Below are 27,636 nucleotides of genomic sequence, written 5' to 3'. Positions count from 1 at the left end.
TACTCCATGAACCAAAAATCTGTCTTTAGGACCCGCCCTTAAGACTACAATGGTGCGCCTCTACTTTAAATACCGTTTCTCTTACAATCCCACTTGCGGCATGAAACGAATCTTTCCACGTCGATATTTCAATATTGAAAACAACCAGCTAAAAGTTTGTATGGCTTTTGAGAAGTCAAATGTAGTGTTAAAATTGGAGGCTCAAAATATTACATATTTTTTTTTCAGGTGGAGGTTTTAAGTTGGCCACATCTGGGGCGGATGCTGGAACTGTCGGATTTCCTCTACCTCAGGAAAAAATAACCGGAAAACGTGGATTTCTTTTCAATCGGGGTGACCACATTTTTGACAGGGTGGTACAACTTGCATCCATCGTTCTTTGGGAGTGTTGCCGTATTATATATTGGTGGTGTGTAAACGCAAAATTCACTTCCAACATTTCATGGAATTAGGCCTACCAATGATCGATCACGAACTTCTTTTTTTGAAATGCAGAAATACGGGTGTTAGCGGGACTTCTACATTTCATTTTCTATACAGCGTGTAAAAGGCCACTAAATTTAACCTCACACATAAGGCCATATAGACTGCATGACGTTATCCTAGTATTTCATGTACATGTACTCCCCTCCCCCAATTAATGTGACCCTTGGAAAAGGCAAATATGGACAATACTCAGGTGAATTACGTGAAAACCGAAAACACAAGTCATATTATGAACATGTTTTCAGAGTACACGTATGAGGTACGACAGTATAAAGTTAGATATTGGACATTCCCATTGGTTTGTACAGCGAATGTCTGATTTTCTGTTGACATTGGACATTCCTATTAGTTTGTACAGTGAATGTCTGATGTTTCTTCTCGGCATTGGACATTGTCAGTTGCGCGTTGTATTTCCCTTCGACGATGTCGGGGAATGTAGAATGCGCGTTTATTTATAACTTTTCCTGTTTTAACACGACAAAAATAACTAGAGCCCAGCCACTTTTCCTTTGACGAATTTGGTTTTATGGGAGTGTTACCACGCAATGATTGCATTAATAGTACTAACAGTGCCGATCAGAATAATACCGATTAACATAACAAGTCAACGACGATTTAATCCAGTCCACAACCAAGTTTAAACAACACAATTTGTACCCTTTACTGCACGCAACACAAAAACTAAGAAATCAAATTATTTTTTTTTACATCTGTTTCTGTCGACGATTCTTTTTTCTCAGTGGCGTTTAGGAAAAGGAAATCGCAATTCTGTGTAGGAACAATAAATATTTACGAAATATCGGCAAGGCCTTGCGCTTCTGTATTAAACAAATTCTTCATAGATATTACTTGCCAAAAAAAAAAAAAAAAAGAACCTGTTTCCCGACATTGTTGAGGCATCAATTTTTATTTCCAACCTAACTAACATGCCTCACTGATGGGCAACGCCACGTCACCAAAACAGAAAATGTAAACACTTTTTCGACACGAGCCCAAAACGTTTTCCTATAAAAATATCATTTTTTCATAAACAAGCTAACAATCACTTGCACCGACCCTCCTTGTGCGGTTATCAATACTGCTCACAATTAAGGTGAGTTTTCATGCGTTTTTGCCCCCAAACATCCACACTGATAATCAGCGAAAACCTGACGTGTACCCTTCTCAACCTATTGAAACAACATACAATTTGCATCATCTTCATTTGTAGACGACAATGCAATCTCCTCACTAATTTATTAACAAGATATCCCGCACTGGACTTAACGGAACTGTTTCTTTCGATCAAAGACATTTAGTTGTCTTTTCATTGCCATTTTAATCTGGTTTCAGTTCTTACGCTGTTACACAATCAATAACCAGCAAGGTAAGTTCTTCACAATAACTTGAGAAGATCTGATACAAAGAAGTCTGCGACCTTGGTCATATAACAAAAAAAAATGGTCTATTCTATTGCATCACAAATTAATCCTTACGGTCCTAAATCTTTTACCTGTTGGAGATTTAGGGCAATAAGAGTTGGGCAATGCAACACTTATGAGGAACAAAAACTATACCAAGAAAAGCAGAAGAAATGACAATTATGCAGCAAGGGTGGATTTTCTCCTCAATGGAAAACATAATGCACTTCTCAAATCTACAAGCTTCTATTCATATTCAGTCTGCAACGTCGACAAATCTGACACCCCAATTCAAATTTAAAAAAGAAATACCGTCTAGATTTCTTTGGAGTAAACAGTCATCCTTATTAGGAAGCTCCTTCAACAAAGCCAGCATCCCATTCCGAGAATAAGGCATCTTGTACACTGTAAATACAGGTCCTCAAAGAGTCTGACCAACCAATGGTGAAATTTCAGTGTTTCCCACTCAAACTATAGTACTTTTTCAAAAATACAAAATACTTCAGTTTCAACAAAACTACTGAGGTAACCCTCGTGTTTCCTTCATAGACTGTAAATACTTTTGGCGAATGTTCATGTTGGTCTTCATTAATGTACACCTTGAAAGATTGTGCGCAGACAAGGTACTGAAGGAAAATAATGAGGTTTCCACTTGAAACAAAACAGAAAACAAGCATTACATCAGAGGTGAAATAAAAACATTTTCAAAAAACTTCATTAAGTTCTGGCAAGTCCACCCACAAAACCAAGGAGAGCAAGGATATATCAGAATCAGTCCACATGAATAAACCCCCATCAACCACTCATTCTGTGCCTTGTGCGATAGCCAATCCCGGCAGAGAGCCCCAGGCACTGTAATTAGTTTCGGCAGTCCACGCAATGTGCCCTCCGGTGTGTGAAGTCTTGGCCAACCATCGGCATGGCAGGCCCTCTGTTGATAGTGTTCAGGGCCAGTACTCCCAGAGTTACTGGAAAGTGTTCCGGTCTGATGATGAGCAGTTTAGGATAGAAAAATACAACCTCTCTTTTAGATGACAGGGTGTTTACATGTTTAGCTCAAGCAACTTAAACAATGACTAAGACAGAAATAGTACTGTGAATGGGACCCCTTCCTTGTGTGGCCAAACTGTTTGGAAAGCTCATCCAGATTGTTTTTTCTGTTGGTGTTGTAGTCAGGATCTCTTGAGACCATTACAAGGCTTCTTCTCTGAATTTATGTCATCAACAATTCACATAAACTGCAACAAAAGCAGACCTTGTCACTGTTCAAACTATTCCTTGAGACTGGTGTCTTGCCTGGGCTTGCAAATGTCTCAACTACAGCCCTAATTTCTGCAAATACTGAAACAATCGTGTGGAGTTTATTTCCCCTATATTCTTCTTTTAGGCGGAGTGTTTAACCCAGTCTATGCTGCTCATGAGTCAGATCAGAAGCAGTCCACTTCTGGCGAACACTGCTAATATTGGCCTGTGTCGGCACACATGGAACCGGCTGTGTGTGGTCCAATAACATTTCAAATGGTAATCTGCATTTGTCCTACAGAGGTGTCTGCTGATGTTTTGGACATTTTGGAAAAATTGTCCTTTCTGCATCAAGACATGAGCCAAGTTAAAGTATTCCGTTTTAAACAAACATTGTCAGAGGCCACAATCTGCAGTATTCTGACGCTACAATACAACATCCTGTTTACAGCAACATAGATGTTAGGTCCCCAAGTTTCTGTATTCTGTTTTCCAATAGTTATAATACAAGGTCCATTATATGGAGGTAATCCGTTAAGTCACAATGACCAATAGAAAGGTGGTTGACTGTATTTTGGTTTACTTGAGGTTTCCACATGCAGCAAAGTTTTACTGACATTTGTGCTGGTCAGTCCAGGTCATACATAATGTGAATGGACCATAACAGACAACGCCTCCATCAGAGTTTGTCTCAAAGCCTGCCACGCGACTTGCGAGTCAAGGACTTATGTACTGACCTGTGACAACTTGACTGGAACTCGGCATTCAGAACAATATCAATTGGCAAGGATTCTGCCTTGCATGAACTATGTAACGGTTAACTTCTTCGCTAAGTCTCAATTATTGATTGCATTTTTCACTAGGGCGAGCTTCATTGAGTCACCAAACACAGAAATCTGCTTAGCCAAGAAATTTTCTGCAGCCAATTTCACGAAACATGGCGCAACTTTGAACCATGTGTAAGCCTTGTGCCACAAATCTATGCCATAGCTGCGTGATATACTCAAGTTTGATTTCATGAATAGTTGCATAGCTGTGCCAACTTTTAACAATATCAAATTTCTTGGACAGGACAAAAACGCCTTTTACGATGGCTGTTCTTTTCCAGTACAACAGCAGTCGTCAAACAGTCGTTGAATCACTTCTGCTCACCATTTTGAAAAAGTTTTCATCTTTTCTTCATCGGAACTGGACAAAAATATCTTGCAGTTTTCTCACAACCGAAAATGTTTCTCATTGCCTTCGACAACAGAGCTGTGCATTTCTCATACAAACCTTAAGTTCAGCAATGATGAGGCTTCACTGAATTTGATAAGCTAGACAAATTGTTCATTTTTGCTTCGTCCAGCACAACTTACGCCACCTAAAATGACTGCGCGAGTCACACCATCAATTTGTTCGGTAAGTCGCAGACTCACGCAGAACATAAGTTTCATGAAATCAATCAATCAATTTGTTGAGTAACTTACAGAATAAACTGTGGCATAAGTGGAGTTACACCACTGCCTAAAGTTTTGTCAAGTTGGCTGCAGCCTAGCAAGAGCAAGTTACCAACCAAAATGCTACGCGTTCCGTATATTTTTGGACTAGTCATCTGCTGACTACTATTGCTCAGCACATGAATGTGTTATTAAGCAATACTTTTGCTTGGTGGCACTGTGAAATTGGCCCCTGGTCACCAGTTGATTCACACAATACAAGTCTCTTCGGTTCACTAGTTATCAGCCACATTTTGCACATCAAGACTCACCACCTCCAGGATTTTCAAGTGTTTTGTCCATGACAGACTCATGACCGGTGTACAGCACGCGATACTAGTGAACAACAAAAGGGCACTAAAATGTGCAAATACTACAGCGTGACAAGGAAGGAAATCATTGGTGTGCCAAACGAAAAAGTGGAAAGGTAAGTGAGGAGCGACCACGGAGGGTGGGGCTTGCAGCTCAGAAAAGTCTTTTCTCATATCTGCAACAAAAATGACAAGACAAAAAGAAGAAGTGAACTATGTGGAGACGGCTGGCGCATTGCAACTACACTGTCTCTGTGCAACTACAATTTGTGTGCGCATTCTTCACAGAAAGGGTTCACTGTACAATTGTTGACGCTGACTGCTGTGATGTGGGATATGTTGTTTTCAAAACTGAAGGGACGCATCGCACCCTTCGCCTGGGGTGCTATGCATTGTTTGGGTTTTCCAATTGTCATATCCCACATCATTGCAGTCAGTAATTGTTTTGTAATATATCTATGCCTTGATGTTTTTACTTGTTTTTCCGAGGGAAATTGAAACAACAACGGAATCTTTGCACATTAGTGATCAGCAGTCCCTGCATTATCCTTTACACCGCGGGGTGACTGCATGCCTGCGTGTCATATCACACAACACTAGCTGATGTCATGTCTATTGGCAAGTGGGACTTGTGGTTATGTTGCCCTGTCACATATCCTTCTGGGCCAATGGAAAAACAGTATTCAAGACAGAGGTGTGACAAATCGTTTAGTCACACCTTTGGTGCAGCCACCGAGGTGTAATCCATAGCATTTTTTTACAACCCTGGAGGAAACCACCACCCACGGCAGTGCAAAAGGAGCTATTTTCCCAAGGGGTGCAAAGAAACCCTGAACCATTTCTCTGACAAGTAAGTACATTGTTATGCCATTGTATGACTTCAAGTGAAAACTTCGGCCGATAAGAGGTAACCATTGGAATTATTTAAAATGAAATTTTGTAAATGACAGCAAGTTTTCCCCATTTAACATCCCTGCCCAAAATTCAGGCAGTGTCAACATGAACGCATGTGTATCCCTGGTTCAGAATATGCCTCAAGCAGCGCAAAAGGCATTACAACATCTAAGCATTACTTCCATCTAGGAAGCTCAGTTCAAATTCCTTTCTTGGAAAGCGCCAAGAATCCCACTTTGGTACAGAAAAAAAAAAAAATCAATCATGGGGAGTCAAATAATGCAATGGCTAAATGAGAAATTGGCAATCTGAACGGTTAGGAAACAAGCACAACAGAAATGATGGCAAGGAGCCCAGGTGTGCACTTTCATGAAATTATGTCCAGTAGATTAGAAAAGCTATAACGACTGAAAGCATGTTGTCTTAAATAATATGCAGTAGACTGAAACATAGCCAGGTCTAGCCTCCTTAGAAAGTTGTGGCCTTGAATGTCCAAAGGAGCAGGTGGCTAGAATATTTGGTTGCAGATAGACTGGCTTAAGGCACAAGTTAACACACACTACAGGCTAATTCCAGAAATTAGGAGTTCATGTCTCTGTCACATCTGACTTATGATTTTGTAAGTTCAGAACACATTTTGTAATTTCAAAAAGAGATGAATTAATGCAAATTCCCTGCCGAACAAATAGCAATAGTTTGAAATCAATTCCAGTGATATTTCCAAATAAAAAGTCGGATGTAACAGGGACAAAAAATGTCACACTTTTGGACCCCTAATTTCTGGAATTACCCTACACTCATTTGCATATTTTCTCTTTTTCATGAAAACTTTAGAAACCAAATTTCATTGAACGTTTAACAGTTATTACTGGTTTATAACAAACATTTCAACCTGATTTTGCAGAGAAAAGTTGTTTTGTATTATGAACTGGAAGACTAGCTGAGCCTCACGTATAGACTAACAAGGATAGCCTGTACATTCATCATTAATCCATTATCATGTCCAAAGCGGCCTGTCAAAATTAACCCTTCAATAATCTTAATTTCCATGACTTTTCCTCTGACAAAAGGTTTGCAGGACACCTCATTTCCCATGATTTTTCCACGACTTTTAAGGACATATTTTCCCTGGATTATTCAGGATGTTCCATGACAAAGGGAACTTCTGTACTAAAAAAGTACCTTCTATCCCACTTTGCGTGCCCCCTCCAAAAGTCATTACTGCAGATACCACAAAATCTTTGAAATTTTACAGTTTTGGATACAACTTACGAATGCAATCCATGGACGTTCCCTTCGATCTGGGCGGAGGTCGTTCTTCTTTCGAACCGCAGCTCCCCCGAATACATTTTTTCTCTGGTCAAAAAAAATGTCCATTCCATATTTGAGTACAGCTACAACTCCACCTAGCCCGGGGGGTGGGGGCTGGTTGGCAATGGATAATGACCGTATCTATCTTGCCTTGGCACGTTTTCAACGGCAAGACCCTATCACCATAAATTTTTTGATGCACCAATCATGTACCAGAAGCAGTCCTAACTATACCTCTGTCGGTGCCCACTGCAAGGTTTAATGAGGTCAGTATACATTTGGGTGGGGTGCTGTCTAAACGCTAGGCCAGCAGGACTTGATGTCTTTGCACATCTTGCAAATTTACAGCTCTATAAACGGGCATGCAACTTTTTCTCGGATCAGCTGATTTCCTTGTTTTTCACTTAACACTCACACCACTGAAAATTGAAAAACACTGTACAAAGTCTTGTAAAGTTTGGAATTTCCTCTTTTTCTTTGTCCAAGTTGTAGGCCAGTATTGAAGATCGTATAGCGCCGAAGGCGCAAGATGGATAACTCTACCCAAAAGATGTAATTACTGTGAGCGCCATTAGAGTAAGCGATACGACCTGTGCAGTTTACGGTAATGCTTGGGCGCAGGCTCACCGGGTGCACGTGCCTGCTGCGGCGCCTGCGCCTTTGCATTCATGTGCATTGCGCAGACGTATCGCTTGCTCAAATGGTACCTATGCAATTACATCGTTTTACGTGTATTCAACGTAAAGTTCGCCATCTTGCGCCGCTTCGCAGCGCTATGCGATCTTTGGCCAGTATTAGGCAACACTTTCTGTAGCAGTATACATGAACATCTCATGGTTTTCATGTACATGTATGTGCGCTTACCACACGCTGTACATGGAAACTATACAGACGGCACCATGGCACTGATGGCATGCTCACAAAAGGCTCACTGTGTGCACACACTGTGCTATACTTTCCGTGAACCATTTTACTTCAATTTTTAACAGAATGAGCACAAATATGTCACAATATGACATAACTGCCCTGGGTGAGCACGAATGGTGGCAATGGCACTTGAAAGCTCTTCCACAGCATACATGTTTCACATTTCACTGCTATGGGCTAATTTATGCACAACGTCGAAGGGGAAAACTGATAGCAGGAAAATCTGCAAGGGTGTAGTGTTTGAGGGCTCCTAACATGATCTCCCAGTTGGGAACAAATAATGGTGGTAACAATTCCCAGGAATTGCCCTTCAGGGAGACATTGCATAGGCTTGGATGCAGACTTATCTTGAACAGTAACCCTAACCCCAATAAACCACTAAATGAAAAATACAAATTAATTTGGTGTTAGAGAAACATTCAAAATGTCTCCCTAAGGGGCTTCAAAAGTGTCTTTTTACGATGTAACATAAATATTTAGGATGCGAGCAGGTGAATCCTTGCCAAACCAACCTGAGTTGTGTCAGACTCCTAGCACCAATGTCCTGGCAGCCGTGCTGGACCCCGGCTATGAGGTACGGGACAAACTTGTGAATGGAGCCCTTGTCCACGATGTTGCCAGAAACACCCTGGGCTACCTTCAGCTTGTCTCGCTCGCTGTAGGGTGAGTGAGAAGGACAGATCATTTTTTTCCCTGTTCCACAAACATCAAGCACGCATCACTCTTTAATTTAAGAGTCAAATTCTGTTCACAGTCCCTGAGGCTGAGTCTAACTAACCTGAAGTATCTCTGTGCGCTGGATTTGTTAGACTCCATGGCGTCCAGGGAACCCATTCCTCGGTACTTCTTCAGCCTCACTCCGTCAGAGAAAAAATACTCCCCGGGCGCTTCGCTGGTGCCCGCTAGTAGACTGCCCATCATTACTGCAAAGAAGAGGGGGGGGGGGAACCAAGGAAAAGTGAACATAAGATTCAAGCCAACTTGAAAAACTGACACTAACAGCCAATATTCCTTTGCAACTCCTTATTTCAAGAGGAAACCGTGCACCTGTGACTCTATCCAACAAAGGCTGTTTTGGCTTGTGTTATTCATGATAGTCGCGGATGCATAAAAATGTTGCAGGTGCATTATTTTCATGTCACATTGTGCGAGTGGTAAATGTTTACCTTTCTGAAATCTTGAAATAAGCACTTTCAGTCTAATCGAGAGTAATTCTAGCTATTTGTTACCCCAATCTCATATTTTGCAACACTTTCTGGGCCCCACCATTGACACGATTGCGTGATATTTGCTACAGGTTCAGCATATATACACAAAGTTGCATCTGCCGATTTCAGCATATGGTGTGTCTGCAGACCAGCGTTTTTGCTAGTGAACCGTTCAGCCATGTTTTGCACGGCCAGTTTTGTGAAATCACGGCCCATTTTTTCAAGCCCGGCCTGGCGGGGCAAATCAAGCCGTACACTACTTAGTTCAATACTTGTGTGATCTAAATCCCGAAGAATGTGAAATTAAAATCTGAGCTAAAATTCAGTCTTTTCCTCATGCTTCCCCCCCACTCAACCAATCCAAAATAGAAAATACGCTGCAGTAAATGTATGCTGGAACTGCACGATACGGTTTTGACATTTACATGTATCAACGCCGGCAGGCAGGTTCCCTTACTTATAACTAATGAACCACAGCACCATATCTATCAACTCATAACAAAATGAACACAGGGAGCCATACTTGTTCACCGGCGATTGATCATACATGTAATCAACCTCGTTCCATGGGGATCGTTAGCCACCATATTGCGCCCACTATCACATGAGGTAGTCCATGGGGACAAGGTTGACATATAATCATTTCGGGGCTTGCGCTGCTAGCTCACTCTATCATCCAGAATGAAATGAAAAATAACAGATTCTTTTCAAAGCTGAGGGTTGACCTACACATAATCTTTGTTATTGCCAATAATCAGCATAAAGCTCTTCTACCTTAACGATGGAAAAAAACTGTTGATCTCTTCCGATGCTATGTTCAGACTCATGCACAAGTGAGCGCGGGCATGTGGCCTGCCTGTGGTGTACGTAGGTGCGTGTTCAGTGTGCATGTACACGAACTACATGTATGCATGTACGACATGTATTTTTTCATCCATATTGAAGTCAAGTCTTGAACTCAATTTGCTTGTTCTGAGCCAAACTGCCGAAGGAAACATGCATGTAGGAATACTGGGATTCACTTTATATTTTTGTTTGCTTATCACGTAATAATCTGAATGTAATGTGTTGCAAACAAAAAGGCACAGAAACTTGAGACAAGTACTGACCTGCATTATAACCTGCATACCATTTTTGCAAAAACAAAAGAAAGTGGTAATGAGAGATCTGTTCAAAGGTGTTCGCTTCTTTGTTGTAGGGCTGTTTAATCACACTATATAAAGCAACAATTGCACACAGGTTTTACAATTTAATTTTTTTCTAAAAGCTGGTTTTTGTTCGAAAAGGCAAAAATCTAATGAAAAAATGTCAGAAATTCATCAGAGACCACCAGAGAGAATCTAAAATAGCCAGAGCTTCCAGGGCCCTTACGTAGGCCCTGGATCCCGGCTGTAAGGGACTTTGCGCCGCGCACTAATATTGCGTGCTTCACCCACAAGATTGCACTCGCAGTTTTCATATCCTGGCTAAAGCACTGCTGCAGACTTCTCAGACTTTGTGTATGTGTGCAAAACAAATGGGGCTTTGCGTGTACTCATGCCCACTGGCACTGACTCAGGGCAAGCGTGGAAGTTTCATCCATTGGCCGTCCCTGCCAATGCAGACTGCCTGATTGTGTTGACATGTCCTCTGGCATATCAACAAAACCAGTCTTGCTCCCTAGCAACACTCACCTGTTGATGCCCCCAGTGCCAAGGCCTTCGTTATGTGACCCACTGATGTAATGCCACCATCAGCAATCACTGGTACGCCGAAGTGACGGGCATACTCCGATACCTTGTACACCGCTGTGCCTTGAGGGCGCCCTACTGCCATCACTGCAGAAAGGATAATAATTGGAAGATAAGTCAACAGGCATTACCAAGGGCTCCAGGACTCATTTGATTGGTGGACTGATAAATCCAATGGCTTTTTCAATTACCTCTCAAAGCGCAGCAGCCTTGGGCTTTTTATTGGGGGGGGTGGGTGTTTTTTTACACTAATTTTCTTACTGACTTAAGATTGCAACGATCTTGAAAGAAGAGAAAACTCTGGCATTTTGGGGCAACTACTGCAAACAAGCCAAGTGAGTTGTAATTCTGAAATAAAATTTCAAAAATGTGTTAGAAATACCAAAATACCATATTTTAGTTTCAGACATACGCTTCCCAAAACTGCCATATTTACCATCCAGCTGAAGTTCTTTCTTGATTGAAACAAATAAAAACTCCCATAATTAAAAAGTTGATGAGTAAATCTTTTGCTTAAAACTCGTTTTATTTTCAATCTGAGTGGTGTATTAAAAAGATGACCTGATTTCTTGGCTTCAGACACATAAAATGAAATACATCCAAGGTGTACACCTGTCCATCCAATATCAACAGAAGGTTTGTCCGAAACATGAACACTGGTCAATTTCACCAAGAAAGTGAAAGGTCTGATTCTTAAACCAAACTGCACAAGTTTCCATCAATGCCCTGAAGATTGTAGAACGATTTTGATAGGATTACAACAAGTTCAAAAATACAGAATTTCTGAGCACGTCGGAAACGAGGGGTTTTTCGGGCCTATCGTGCTTGCCAGAGGGTATTGCAATCAAGTTTTCTGGAATTACACTTCTACCAGGAATGCTTCAAAAACAAGTGCTTAAAATCAAACACGATTAACATGCAAGGAACAGTAAGATTTCAGTCTCCGTAATGTCCATCTGAATTTCAGGCATTGCCCCGACATTCCAGGAATTCTCTATCCTAATTAAAACCATACCTTTCAGTACGTGTATTCCCCCTAATGAATAACCATGACTGTACACATGTATTGATATGGCAGAGGATACAAGACTCTGGCTACTCCTGCTCAGTATGCCACAAACATTTCTAAAACCATCTCAGTTCCCTGATGGCACTTGTCAGACAGATGTTCTATTGAACAAATTCCTTGCATACAAATCTATGTAACAGCATCGCTATAGCCTTATGCGATTGACATCAACTGTCCTGGCACACAAGCAGATTTCCTCAAATTTGAGTGCAGAACATATCTGTCAGGACGGCAGCTACATGTAACAACACGGCAAAAACAAAGGTTGATTTCATGAAATTCAATCTGCTTTTGCTGTAACATCAAACCACGAACCAAACCTGTATCACTGACTTTTCTCTGTGGCATTGGAACCGATGTTTGGTTTGAGACTCATTGAGGTCACTTTTCAAATGAAGAGTTGACATCTAGCACAGTGCAGTCGGTGAAACTCCTTTGTTTACATGTGGAACCATGCAAACACAAATGTAAGCAGGTTACTCAAAACTTTGTACATATATGTACAAATGTACATGTATGTAGTACACTTGCCGTGGCATCAAATATTCCCGATTAGATCACAAATCCAAAAACGAACACTGCCAAGCCTTTCCTACTGTTGCGTACATACACATGTATATCAAATACTGGCACATGTACGATTTGTTGAGCACATGATAACTTTTCCAAATGTACTACAGGTGAAAAATTGCCCTTGTGAGCTTATCTTTGGGTGTCTCGTGCACCCCTTCTTGTCTTTGTGAGGTTCTCTTTGGGTGTCTCGTACACCCCTTCTTGTCTTGGTGAGGTTCTCTTTGGGTGTCTCGTACACCCCTTCTTGTCTTTGTGAGGTTATCTTTGGGTGTCTCGTGCACCCCTTCTTGTCTTTGTGAGGTTCTCTTTGGGTGTCTCGTACACCCCTTCTTGTCTTGGTGAGGTTCTCTTTGGGTGTCTCGTACACCCCTTCTTGTCTTTGTGAGGTTATCTTTGGGTGTCTCGTGCACCCCTTCTTGTCTTTGTGAGGTTCTCTTTGGGTGTCTTGTGCACCCCTTCTCCTTGTGAGGTTCTCTTTGGGTGTCTCGTGCACCCCTTCTTGTCTTTGTGAGGTTATCTTTGGGTGTTTTGTGCACCCCTTCTTGTCTTTGTGAGGTTCTCTTTGGGTGTCTTGTGCACCCCTTCTCCTTGTGAGGTTCTCTTTGGGTGTCTCGTGCACCCCTTCTTGTCTTTGTGAGGTTCTCTTTGGGTGTCTCGTGCACCCCTTCTTGTCTTTGTGAGGTTCTCTTTGGGTGTCTCGTGCACCCCTTCTTGTCTTTGTGAGGTTCTCTTTGGGTGTCTCGTGCACCCCTTCTTGTCTTTGTGAGGTTCTCTTTGGGTGTCTCGTGCACCCCTTCTTGTCTTTGTGAGGTTATCTTTGGGTGTCTCGTGCACCCCTTCTTGTCTTTGTGAGGTTATCTTTGGGTGTCTTGTGCACCCCTTCTTGTCTTTTAACCTTCTTGTTTTTAATGATACTTTACCGAACATGCAAACCCCAACGACGATGACATTTGAAAAGGACCTCCATGCAAACACAGTCCAGCAGATCTTTCTGGAAATGTCAGTAATGTGACAGTTGAAGGAAATAATACAAAGTGTTGGGAAGGATGCCACCACCAAATCAATACTACACCAACCCATGTACCAGCATATAAAGTGCAACACAGTGCATGCCAAAGCAACAAAAATGCAACTTATACACATGACTGAAAAAACATAAAAAAAGAAGTATAGAAAAAAAAACAGAAAATAAAGCCAGATTACTCTGAAAAGTTGATCTACTTTTGCACCGACTTACGACTACAGTGCAAGCCTGGAAATTCAAATCACATCACCGGTTAATGTTATTGTTATAGTGTTCTGAGCTTACATGTACATTAAATAATGCACTAGGCTTTCTGTGCAACTCTGCAATAAAATACAAAATTCTGATGTTTGAAAGGCAATGACTCCTTTGTTGGTTCTGCTTTGTTTTGTATCATTTCAAGGAACTGACTCTTTCTAGTCGTCAATACAAGTTCCTCAGGTTGATTCCTGGTCATTCCTGGTAAGTCTGAAGATGACCCACCTCCAAAGTTCAGGTACCCGTAGTCACCAACTCTACTCACATGTGGTACAAGCTGGGTATTGAACCATGGTTTACAATGGTGAGAGGCAAATGCTTTACCAACTGTAGCCACCTGCGGGATTCATTCCTCGAAGACCAACTCGTTAGAGGATACATGCTACCGTACACGTACCCAAGTATTCCCTGTGTTGCCAGAGCAAGTTTCCAAGTTGATTGTGGCTATGTTACACTAACAGTTACGCACAACATTGTTTGTGTCAAGTGTAGCTTTGACATCAGGCAAAAATCAACAAAAAGGGAAACATTCAGCTTTGGTCCAGGTCACACCAAAAAAAGTTTTAAACTTGTCGACAACTGAACGCTCAGCAACTGGCTGAAGGGTCCCTCAGGTAGAGTGAACTGCATGTACATGTATGTCTGACAATTCAGTTAAAATTCCTCAGAGAAAGAAACAAAATTTGGCACATCATTTTCCAAGGACTGACTGAAGCCTGTTGCTCTGTGTGACATGGCTTGATAAGAAATAGATTTATGTATGCTTAAATACAATACGAATAGAAAGAAGTGAGGGAAATTGTCAAGTGATGTACATGTGCACATCCATAATGGTATAGTATATGCATGCTGACTGCCTTTAAAATATTTCCACAAATTTTTAGATACAATCAAAATGGACACATCTGGCAAAAGCACAGTAATGACAACAGGTCTGCCAATAAATGTATGCTCGCATACAGAAACAATTACACACAATACAAAAATCATGCAAAAATCTCCTAGTTTGTTCGACTCGACTTTTATCCAAGCAGAGCTCTGAAAAAATGCATTGAAATGGTAAATCAAAATAAAATAATCAAAATAAAATAATCAAAATAAAATAAACCAATAAAAAGTTGGATAATGGATGCAGACTAATCTGAATAGTGGAATTAGAAGCCATAAATGTGGTAGGAATATGCTGGTGAGCAAGGGGTGCATAACATCACATGCCTCTTACACCAACGGGGCATCATGATTTGCCAAAATGTACGTGTGATTGTAGCGCCAACCGCAGCGACGCCAACTGTTCAGACTAGTCTATACATGTACCAGTACACAGAACAATGACAATAAAGGGCGCTTCACAATAGCGCGCCTCCGAGAGTTCGCGATGTGATGACCAATCACAATGCTCAAAATCTATCGACCCAATGCACATTTGGAAAAGGTCGACAGATTTTGCACATTGTGATTGGCCAATGCGGTGTAAACTCTTGGAGGTGTGCTATTGTGAATCGCCTGTATTAAGTGTACAGAACCAAGGACAAAAATACACTATTTGCACAAAAGAGCACATATGTAACTACCAGTATTGTGCAATGCATCAGAAGAGGTGGCAGCAGTGGGATACATTGACCAACACTGATTTTATTTACAACTTACAGACATTGGCCCGAGGGCCCTCCTGAACGGTCAATGGATTTTTGCTGATGCTTGGGATGGCTGTAACTCAAAACCACAAAATAATGAACTTAGGTCAATTTGACAAATTCAAAATTTACATTTTTTTTTTTTACTGAAATGGCATTCTCCAGATTTGGCACTGGTTCAACGCGTTAAATGTGTCTCTAAATAATGCACTTGTACATACCCATGTACTTGTACTATACAACCTAGAGTGCTGTACAGTCATTCATGTACAAGTGTCCATGAACAGCTCATCAATGGGACGAACAGTATAAATTTCTTTTCTACCTGCATGTATCTGCGATGTTGAGGAAAACATGTAGACTGCACGTGCACTAGACTAAGATAGCGCCCTCATACAAATCAGTGAGATATCATTGCACTCCTCTGCATTCTGGCATCGAGACTTTTTAAACTGCCGCTCATTTTCAGGTTAAAAAAAAATCAAATCCCTGAACATTTATTTTTTTTCCCCCTGCTTTGTCAATATGAAAAATGGCCTTTTTTTAATATGCCTGTACTAAATGTAATATTTTTGCCACGAGGAAGATATCAATGTTTCTGAGTTCACCTGCACACCGAATGCACAAGCACTGTGAAGGACAGAGACAGTACATCGTCACTGTCAGACTGTGGCACTGTCCATTTGGACAACTGAGGATTGCCACTTGCAAAAGGGAACATAGCAAGGTCAAAGACTACACTGCTAAATTCTGGCATGGATGCTTTTTAACTGGACAACTGAGGACCAAGCAATCAGTAAAAACTTAGTCAATGAATTAGCAATGCCAAATCAATTATGCAACCAAAATTTGCATGGTAGACAATTTTTTCATGTGTACAAATTACAATAGCATCTTTTTTACATTTTCCGCACGAAAGTAAAAGCTGTAACTACATGCATGTGTAGTCAAAAGAGAAAAGAAGAAAAAAGTACAAGCACTCTATGTGGGAAGTTGCTTCAAGCAGCTTGACCATATTTCAAGAATTCAGAAGTACATGTACATGTACATGTACCAACAGGTACATTTCAGTTATAACCCATGCAACCCCCCCTTCAGAATGTACATGCACACACGTATATCGCATTTCCACTTGTCACTGCATTTAGTGAGGCCAACATGTTTATCGCTCTTGGGATATATAGCAGACGCCTTCAACTGAGCATTTGCCATAACAACCCACTTTTGGGAGATGAGACAATTGGATTTAATAGTGACAGAATTTGCTACATGTAACTCATGGTATGTGTAAAATGTACAATAAACAATCAGGTATATTTTAGGTAATGCAAGTACGGATCTTCTGGCTAATATATCTATTCAAAACTAGAAGTAACATGCATGTGAATGCAAAGGTACGTTATGATGCTGTTTGAAAAATTATGCCATTCATGGAAGTCAAACTGTTCCACAAATCTCCTTTGTAACGTAGAAGGAAATGTGCTTCAGTCTTTCTTTTCGCAGGGCCTGGAGAAACAAGTACAATACTTTTTGAAGACAACTCTCTATGTAAGTTCATATTTTGTGGTTTTGTGATACAGTGTAGATGTACTTTAACCACCTGGTGCCGGGATTTACGGTACCAGGCTCTGTGGCTTTGTATCCATAGCTGGGCTGCCCGAAATCACACAAAGTTAAAATTCCACAGAAAGTTACCGTTGGAGGTGTGACAGTTTCCGACCGTGTTTTGCCAACCAAAAGCGATGGACCACGCTTGACTCAACTTAACGATCATACTACAATCGTACAGCATGCTCAAATGGGAGTTTCCTCCTTTACAAGATACAATATCGAATTAGATTTTGAGTGAATTTTGTTTTGGTAATTTTTCATGAAACAAATCCAACTGCTAAATCATGGCTTTCGATGTATTAGAATAACCTTGGTATCAAGTCAGCATTCCTTCCCAGGACGGCGCCCATGAGGCCAAAGGGGTGATTTTCCATCAGTCTTTTTCGAACGAATAACGCCATTTTGTTATTTGAGATTTGCGTAGCACTTACAGAGAGATATGGCAAAACTCCATTACAACGTATTCACACTACTTCATGTACTTTGATCAAACACGATCAATGAAAGGTAAGTTGGGCCACCACACCAACCAAATCATGTGCACATGTGCCGAGAGCTGGTGCAGCACAATTCGTTATCAATATTTTGTTGTTTTTGCTTTTTATCACATTTTCTTGCATGCATTCCGTGCGCTGTCAATGCCATGCCATATCAAAGCCAAACATCCAAACCAACCAGTTCGATTCGGAAGTGCCATGTTCGACAATTTTTGTTTGGTTCGGCGGTTTGGCTGCAGCACTAAGTCAAAGCAAGGAAAAGTAAAATGCATCAGCACCAAGGTCTCGACAGGAATATTAAAATAAATAAACTGGTAGGAATATACGCATAAACAGATCCTTGTCTATCCATGTGTACATGTACATGTATGGACATGTAGACTGTACATGTGTGTATTTATCCACTGATGGCGACCGTCTGTGATGGGTTTCAAGAGGCTTGTGGACACTACTAAAATCTCAGCATCAGACTGGTTGAAACCACACACAAGGTATACCTTAACCCCCTTCCCCCAAACCCCTCTTTAACCAAAATGGGATGGCTTTACTTTAGTGCCTGACCCCACACCCCTAAAAACCCTTTTGTCTAGCCCCCCCCCGATGCAATAGGGTTTTTAAATCCGAAAGTGAAAGATCAGTGGTTAGCAGGAGTAAAAAACGTGATGTCCCGTGCAAAGGGTCCGGTCCAGTCCCCTCCCCCTAAAAAAAATTGGGCTCTGAAAATTCCTCCTTTTTGAGTAAATTTAAAATATCTATTTCGTGAAATTCTTGTGGGGTACCACTTTAACCCTAACAGTCCCAAATCCTCCAATTTCGATACGATTTTACATACACCCTAGAGGGTTAGTGTTAGTACCCCCAAGGATCAAAACGGGCCTTGTGGGGTACCTAGATCTCATATTGGACAAGCAGCATTGACTAGGTTGAGTTTTTTATAAAATGTAAATGATCGGGTAATACAGCTGAATTGAATCAGAATCATAAAATTTTTCATGATATGGCACCAGACTATCTTTGTGAGAATTTCAAGAGTTTCAAATACGCACAGTTGTTCCATGAGGAGTAGTACAACCAATGTTGTTGTTCCCTGTATAAAGGGGCCTGAATGCAACACTTTCTTCTATACTGGAGTACACTTTTGAAATTCGCTTTCCAATGAAGTAAAAAGTTGTAATACTCTCTGAAATTTAAAAAAGCAGCCCTAATATACCTGTCATCAAAATTCGAATTTTAAAATTTAAATTTTAAATGGTTTATTTTTCAAAATCTTACACATTTTCAACAAAATCTATGTTAACCACCTGTGTATTTTTAAATATTTTTAGTATTGTATAAATGTTTTTCTTTTTTGTGAGGACCCCAATGGAAATAGGCTATTTGTTACAGCTTTCTTGGGCTATTCTTGGCTTCTGCCTTTTACTATTCTTAGTATTTTTGTGTTTTGTAATGTGACTGTTATTATAAATTGTCTTTTTGCCAGAATAAAGAAATAAATAAAGTTTAACAAAGCTGAAAAGTTCATTTCATAAATTTATATCCTTACCATGGACGTTCACATATTTTGAAACCGTTCCCCCCTACTGATAGCTGGGGGGGGGAATTCTGTTGAGATCTATTTTTACAACACTTGCCCACGAAATAGCCTTCACATTTTCAGAAAATGGCTAGGTGGGGTAAGTCATTAGAAAAGCATCCATACAATGCAAGGAAAACAACACACATAATTGGAAAGCAAAACCACTGACGTTCCAGTGGGGGTAACCTTACAGCCGGGGGAGGGAAATTAATGAAGGACATGTTAAGCACAAAATTTGTTCTGTTGTGAAATACAGATATTGTAAGGGCCACAAATGTTATATTGGATAGTGTCTCATCAAGATAAATAAATTTGGTCAAATTTACAAACTCCCTTTTTTTAACACCAATTTTTAACACTGGCGAGCAAGCCTTCATTTCCTTACAAAATTCTGGGTGCAGCGGAAACATAATCTCAGACTGCAGGAAGGGGTGCCAATTTTACAAGTTCTCCTGGGAGAGGGCAGGCACTTTTTAACTTTAGACCGGCAGGTATTTCAACCCTAGATGAAACCCCTGGGGGGGGAGGGAGGGAGGGGAGCACATCATCTACGCTATATTCAATATTACGGTGTTTGTCTGGCATTGTCTTTAGTAAGTCAATCTGTTTGGCCAGTTGACCCATTTTGATCAATCAACACAAGAAGTTTTGATTACTTGACTCACAGGACAGCCAGTGATTTTCAGCGATGGTGGAAAACACACGGTTTTCACGGAATCAACACTTTGGAATCCACTGCTTGTAATGGAACTTGCAAAATTTCCCACAAAGAATGGCTTAAGAAGTAAAGAAAGCTTTTCTGCAAAGTACTACAAATACACTGTAAATGCCTGCCCAACCCTTTTAAAATGTTTCTTTTAATGAATGAATTATGCTGGAAACATGCTTAATGGCACCACTCCACCACATGATCGTGGTCGTCCGCCCTGGTACCGATACTTGCAAGCGCTATGGCGTGCGTGAGGCCCAACTGTGCAGCAGCAAGCGGTACAGTGCAGCTGCGCGGTATGGTATACACATTGGCCGTTCACACGTGCACTGCACTAGCAATGAAATCAAGGTGCAAACAGGTTCATACTCACACATATGATTATTGCACAAGTGGGGAATTCAGTCTGTGAATCCATATACATGCCTTGAGACAAGGCTAGTATCGCAAGGCGAAAAGATAAAACCTTGGCAGTGAAACGAAAGACTAATTGCGTATTTCTTGAATTTAAATGAAACCTACATGTAGTAAGCTTGGTGTACCATAGCTAAATGGGCCCTCGGAAGTGCTTGATGGAGAGTGAAGTTTTCAGCCACAAACATACATTTTAAGGCTCAGATTTAACGTAAACTTTTTGAATTTTGTTGCACCACTGCCTAATAAACAGGTGGGTCGATGTCCAACATTAACATATTTTGATCAACGACTGTTGCATGCAAGACCTACTCTATGACTTCACTGTACATGTATGTATTTAAATGTAAACTGATTTTATACTCGAGGACTGGCACATGAAATGTCTGTTGATTAAGCGTAGCAAGTTTGAGACGAGCACGATTGCACGCCGGTGGGAAATCAAGGGGTAGGGGAAGCCATATTTATGGGTGGAGTTTAAAAAAATATTCACTGCAGAAAATTATAAAAAAGTTGGAACATTGCAGAGTATTTCAAAACAATAATCGTTACTTTTTTGGGGGGAGGGACGATATGTATGGTTGGGCAAATGGTTTCCATGCATACATGTAGTTTGAAACTTGCTCTCTTATTTCATGCTTACTAAGGTATGAAACGGAAAATAAATTTCTGAAGCAGAATTCAGGATTTGGAGAAACGGAAAATACCCATTTTTTAAACGGAAAATCACTGGATCTATCATAGCAACTCTAGTCACAGAGCTTCAGATGGTTCCGGAGACATGAAGGGATTGCCAGTTATAAACACATGCATTTTAATTATTTCAACCCAAATTTTGTTGTACAAACAAGCAAATAATATACAATGAAATCATAAAGCACATATACCGGTAAACAAAATTATAAAATACATGTAAATAAAAAAAACTGTAGACAAAACCAGCCAAAAGAAGCAAGCAAAACAAACTGAACTCAACAGTCCTAGAATTTAAACCATCCTAAACCAAACAGATATCCAGACGGTAGTCATTTTGGGAATTATAATGTTGCAAAGGAAAAGCAAAAGTTTTCAAGTTCAAAAGTTTCAAGGTTCACATGTACAAGTATATAAATATATATATATATATATGGTGAGGTGTGATGTGTGATGCTATTTTGAACTAGAAAGTGTAATGCAAATGAATGGAGTACGCGCACGCATTGGTTCACGTCCTGGTTCTTGCACACACATACATACCTGTGCGTGCGACGCATTCACTTCGGTACTCTACATTGCATGTTGAATGCTTCAAGTCAAAGGGGTTATGTTTTCACACTGAAGACACCCATGAACCATTCGTAATGACTCAAGTGAAGCCAGGCTACTATGCAGGCACAGAGGTATCAAAGTGTAAGGATGAAATTCTTGTCTGGCTTTGGACAATTCAAGAATGCTCACCCACAGGTCAATGTATATATAAAGGGCCCAATTTTCAGATTTGAAAAAATGTGGGGTATAAAAAAATGTGGTTTCACTTACCCAATTGAAATACCGTTGATTCACAAAAGTGTGCCCCCAACAGTCTGCAACACATCGGCCAATCACAACGTGTGAAATTTGTCGACCTTTTCCAAACGTGCACCGAGTCGACAGATTTTGCGCATTGTGATTGGCCAATTTATTGTCTGCTCTGACAAGTCAGCAAGATATTTTTGTCATTAGTTACCATACATTGCCCACTGGAGTAAAAATACAAAGCCTCAAATTTTTGTGACTGCAATTTAGCTTAGGGCCGAGTCAAGTCGAATAATTCACCAGTCGAATATTCAACCTTCAATTCGATCGAATATCTGAATATTCGGTTGTACCATGGAGGAATAAGAACGCAGTACAGACAGGCAGATTGTTGAACACACCATATACAAAATCAGTTGTAATAATGCACACAATGGTACATTTTGATCACTGTAATAACTTCTCAAGTCTAGGAGTATCTCCAGCCACGATTTAGCAAGATTTAAGAGATGAACAATACTTCTTGCCCTGTTGAAAATTTCTATTCCTTTTAAATTGTTTAATGAATAATTTACTTTTTGAATCATTTTGCATTTCAATCTGCTTGAGACAAGCCTCCATAGTGCAATTTTTCTCGTTAAAACAAAGAAAATTCCCCTCTCCTTTTCATGAATTTTGAATTCAAATATTCAAATTTGGAAAATAGTATTTGATAATCGATCGAATATCCAGATATTCGGAATAGCCCTACTTTAGCTCTCGTCAACTGAGGATTCTGTTTTTTTTTAATCGGGAGGGTGTATCCCCGCCCCCTCCTCAACAGCCATGCTCAAGTGGTGTTTTATTTCTGCTTGTGCAGTTCTCCCGGCCGGTTTCCCCCGGCATTACAAAAATCCACTCTGTTCTTACCTTCCTGCGTGATGCAGATGGAGCCGCTACCCATGCCCACTCTCAAGGCGTCAACTCCACCATCTATAAGGTTCTGTGCTTGGGACGCCGTCACAACTGCATTGATATCAACAAAAACAGGACATTACAGGCCAGGACGACACACTGACACACTTCTCTTGTGGTAAAAGTTCACCTGGCATTTCTTATTCATCAGACCGTTCTGGCCGGTCAACAAAAGTACAAAAACGCCAACTTTTTGACCCTCCCCCAGGCATGCACATGCGATGTTTCCCTGTGACTCGTTACACCGAGTGCTGCGATACTACAAGGTAGGACGAAAGGCACGTCTTTGTTGTGATTTGTAATGTATGAAGCTGGTCCTGGTAAATGAAATGTGGAGAGACTGCATTAAAAAAAATTGCATTAATTTCATAATTAAAGAGGGATTAGTAGTCTTTGCGTGTGCACATTACACCCCCCGCCCCATTCCGTGACTGTTTCTTCATGACTTAGTTTTGTTAATGAATTTTCTTCATATGTTCTTATTACCTCCCTATTCCCATGCAAAGAAACATAAGCCAACCCCCCCACATGCCTACAGATTTTATGGATGGCCCATGTTCTAATATTGGTGAAACAAAACAATTAATGCTGTTACTTTAACTTCTGAGCATCAGTTACGAATGATACATGAACCAACTTTACACCGACTGCTTTCCATTAATTTTGGACATCAACATTTAATTTTCACAAGTTCACTGATTTCTCTTGTCAACAGTTGGCCAGAGGAGCATTAAAGGATTTGGCAATTGTACAATTGTTTTTCCTTTGGATTCCTCATGTTAGTATTTTATTCAGTTATGAAGTTGGCAGTACTGGATTAAGCGCAATGGATTTTTCAGTTAATGGGACAATTCCGGGAAGTTTTCTGAGCAAAAATGCCTGACAGATACAGGCCAGTGCAGTAGCCATGGTTACACGATCAGACATTCCTGATGCCGACCTTCAGCAGAAAAGTGAATCGGCCGGTTCAGTATTCCAACAACACAATGCATGCCTAACAAGAAGTGCATCCGAGATTCCACTCAGACGTGCGAGGCCTGCTCTATGAATACGTCGCGCACACAATTATGCGTTAAAGGCGTTAGTGAGAGAGAACCAGCGCATGAACCACTAAGCTCACATACTCCATTCGTTTGCAACGCACTTTCTGGTTCGCAATGACATCACATTTCAGTACATTACATCAATGAATATGTAGCTAATGTTCTGCGGCAAGTTCTCCGAAAACCCAACAATTAGCCTACTAGTATCTGAAGTATGGTGGACACAATAGGAGGGTACTATGGGACAAAATCTCGTGTTAAATCCAAATGAACCCATCTTCCTACTGTGTCTGCCATGCTTCAAAAGGTTGATACTTTTCATCCTTTGACAGGGCCACTGAGGAAGTCCACTAGTTCAGTGATGTAACTGGATTCATGTAGACTCTTTGGCCTCCCTAAAGCACTGTACGTACCATTGCCTCCTACAACTTGGATGTCTGGGTAGGTCTGCTTGATGTATTTGACCATGTTGATTTGGAAGGAGGAATTGCCCTGTGAAGAATCCTGCCAGTCAAAAAAGGTGAAGAAATGGAAGTAAGCATGTTGGGAACATCAAGAGAAACAAAAAGCCAAAGTGGCCAAGATTCTGGTTCTTTCGTAACTGTTGTGTTGGCAGAATAAATCACTTCAACATGGAACTGCTTTGAAAAAAAAGCAACGAATCTTCACTGATATCATCTGGGCACAAAGAAAGCTTTGAGCATGTACATGCATGTCCATAATATTACCGCAAAAATAATTTTCATCACTACACACTCTCAGTGAAAACTGATTTGGAAAATGTAATGAAAAATTTCTGTGAACAAATCGATCCGCTTGGTTGAACAAAAGATTTCATCTGATAAAAATCTTTCACCATACCCTTGACAGACATTCATGCAAGTGAGAGTTTTCCCGAAGTGTTCATCTCTCACAATACCTCACTACAGACACAGAGCCACTCATCCTAGTGCTTTGTAAGTTTCCACAATTTGACCGGTGCACTTACTGTACGGGTTGCAGCCAGTTCCGAATGCATATATAAGGCACTGGGGACTAAACATCTACACAATAAGTGCATGTATGTACATGTACATACATTGTTGGAGAGTGGGCCTGTGAAACTATTGTTGGCAGTCTCTGTGCTGAACAACATGATTTTACAGATTCAGCCCCATGTGTTTTTTATCTATTTACTTATTTATTATGGTTTGTTAAATTTGAATCACGGTGGCCAAAGGCCAAAAACAATTCAAATTTACATTACGATTAACAATTATATCAATTAAACTTTACATTACAACATTACTTACAAAAAAAAAATCCAGATATAAAAATAAGAGTATAAAAGCAAGAAGAAGAGAAAGAGATCCATACGGGGAAGTCACCCTACAAGCCAAACTCCAATAAAAGGAGGTGATTCAAAATAGCACCACCAAAACACTATTATAAACCCCATGAGCCAACAGGGTAACCAAGTGAGATTCAGAGAGTTCCTCATGGAAATCTTTCCTGATGAACTATCAGCCATAAGAACTACTGCATTACATTAAAATTCTGGCCAATGTTGGGGTAGATTTTTTATAGCAATTTGTGCGGCAAGTGGGAACATGTGTGACTTTCATTAAGCTTTGTACTAGCAGGAGGTCACATGTTTAGGCTTCAATTTATTTTCAGCTGAGCTATAATCCAACCGTAGCTCAGTGTGCATCCATCATGTAATCTGTGCACTGATTACAGACTCAAGTTGCGTCCAGAATGCAGCTGGCACAAAGCCGTTTAAGCCAAATTCGTCAAACTTTAAATCAAAAGATGAGACTCCGCAATAAAAAGAATTGAGTGCAAATCAGAGGTTTGGACAAAAAAACATGAACAAAATTTGGAATTGACATTGGAAACATTTCATCTCTGTATCCGCCCCAAATTTTGATCTTGCTTAATCAGAGTACATCACCATATCTTACTAAGACTACAATATCTCCAACTCATAAACCACCGATTCCAAAGGCTCTCTTGCTCACCAGGACAACCACATCCACACCGGCCTGGGCCAGCAACTCTAGTCTGGCCTTATCCTCCTCTCTCGTCCCGATGGCTGCCCCGACAAGAAGCTGTTTGTGGGCGTCCTTGGAGGCCAGCGGAAACTCTCGATGCTTCTTCAGATCTGTTCGTGAGATCAGCGACACCAGCTCGTCTTTCTCATTGACGATAGGTAGCTTACCTGTGAAGAACGCATTCAAAACGTGGTAAAACTGTGAGAGGTGTGACTTTAATCCTACAGTCTCTTCAATGAAAGTTTTACTCTACAAATTCAGAGGAATTATTTGATAAGTCAACTTAATTCTTGACAAACCTCGTAGTGAATAATAATGACATGTGCACTTCCCAACTTTAAAAGTGACGGGGGGAAAAAAAACAACATAAGCCCTTCAATGATCAGTAATGATCAGTAAGAAATTCTCATCATACTCGCATTGTGCTTCCTGTTTACAGGTGCCTTTTAATCTTGCACACCTTTGGGGCATTTGTACGGTTGAAGTCACATCAGTACATGCAGTAATAATAACGGTAACAACTTCCAATTTACTGAAATGGCATTTGCAATTAAATTATTGATGAAAAGCACAGCTGGGAGATTGTATGTCCTTCAAAAGTGATGTTCATTATGACAAAAAAAGAATGCAAAATATATTTCACCATCTACATTTGTTTTCACGACATGCATAACCAAAAGGCCACAAAAGACAAAAAAGAGTCAAATTACTAAGTCCTACGCTGAATCAGTACCAGTCACCAGAACACCTCACAATTGAGCAGGTGCACATATGCTTGTAATACCTTTCCAACATGAATTATGAATCCCATCCATCCTCAATACACCTGTTCTCAACTTCTCAGGCTTGAGTGATTGAAGACTCCCTCACAAAATTATTGATTACAGGGCCAACCGCAGCGGTGGAACATTGCTAAACTTTGTTGCTCCCTCGGTACATGTAACACTGCTACTTTTGGTAGGGTAAAAATTCGAGCTTATGCACCAGTAAAATACACAGATGAATTGTTGCACGTCTCTGAGGCCTAATCATAGGGGTACTACAGCGGCGCAAAAGTTGGCCACTTTTCATGTTAAAATTAACTTTTTATGGAATAGCCTGCACAATGATGCTGGCTGTAGGCCTGAGATGAACAACTAAGGGCAATCTCGTTTCAAAACATCAGAAGTTTGGGGGTGATGTTTGGAAGTGAGGTCAGGTGTTTGAGACACACATCAAAAGTTATAGCACCATCAATGACCTTCTGTTCAAGTTTTCTTTTTGGGGGGAGGCTAAGATTTTGGGCGGATACTTTTCCCACAAGATGATCATCCTCTGCAAGAGCATGTAGTCCTGGATCCAGGAGTGAGGCCTACATTCCAAGGTAAAATAAACACAGTTTTGAGTGTGACTGTTATCCCACTTCCACCATGGAATGGCTACATGCCCTCCTCCACTTACCCTTCTTGGATTTCTGCAGCAGGACGTTGGCCTCCCTGAGCGTGATGTTGGCGGATGCAACCACCAGATCGTCACGCTTGGTCATCACCTCCTTCAAGGAGGTGCTGTAAGAGTCTGCCTTCAGGAAGTCAATGTCGCGGGCGGTGACAATACCCAGGAGCTTGCCGCCCAATGTACCGGTGTCTGTGATCGGTATGCCTGCAATAAGATGTGAGTGAAAGCTGTCACTGTCAAACAGAATTCTACACAGAACACGTCTCAAGGAAAATTTGGTATTTGCAAAGCTCAACAACTACCTGTGCATGTGCATGTACAATGGT

General features: G+C 40.7%; 1 protein-coding gene across 10 annotated transcripts in view; it reads right to left on the bottom strand.

Moving 5' to 3' along the window:
- Positions 1-988: 988 nt before the first annotated feature.
- The window catches only part of LOC110988869 (inosine-5'-monophosphate dehydrogenase 2-like), a 43,100-nt gene continuing 16,452 nt past the window's right edge, over positions 989-27,636 (bottom strand). For 2 of the 10 annotated variants that reach the window (XM_087135679.1, XM_087135681.1), the window contains 10 exons: positions 27,317-27,514; positions 25,844-26,043; positions 24,257-24,347; positions 22,756-22,851; positions 15,559-15,624; positions 10,931-11,074; positions 8,828-8,972; positions 8,562-8,705; positions 7,084-7,167; positions 989-2,871 (listed from right to left, as the gene is read on the bottom strand). In XM_087135679.1, coding sequence (XP_086991805.1) covers positions 2,745-2,871; positions 7,084-7,167; positions 8,562-8,705; positions 8,828-8,972; positions 10,931-11,074; positions 15,559-15,624; positions 22,756-22,851; positions 24,257-24,347; positions 25,844-26,043; positions 27,317-27,514 — 1,295 coding nt within the window. In that variant the 3' untranslated portion in view covers positions 989-2,744. Of the gene's footprint in view, positions 5,094-7,083; positions 7,168-8,561; positions 8,706-8,827; positions 8,973-10,930; positions 11,075-15,558; positions 15,625-22,755; positions 22,852-24,256; positions 24,348-25,843; positions 26,044-27,316; positions 27,515-27,636 lie in introns of all 10 variants that reach the window. The other 8 variants (XM_087135685.1, XM_022252779.2, XM_087135682.1 and 5 more) reach the window with 5 other exon arrangements.

Source organism: Acanthaster planci, linkage group LG04 (genome assembly GCF_054643075.1).
Source record: "Acanthaster planci isolate LZ-2023a linkage group LG04, COTS_SCS, whole genome shotgun sequence".
Taxonomy (NCBI): domain Eukaryota; kingdom Metazoa; phylum Echinodermata; class Asteroidea; order Valvatida; family Acanthasteridae; genus Acanthaster; species Acanthaster planci.
The sequence above is the reverse complement of the archived record's forward strand: the minus strand, read 5'-3'. Positions and strand labels throughout refer to the sequence as shown.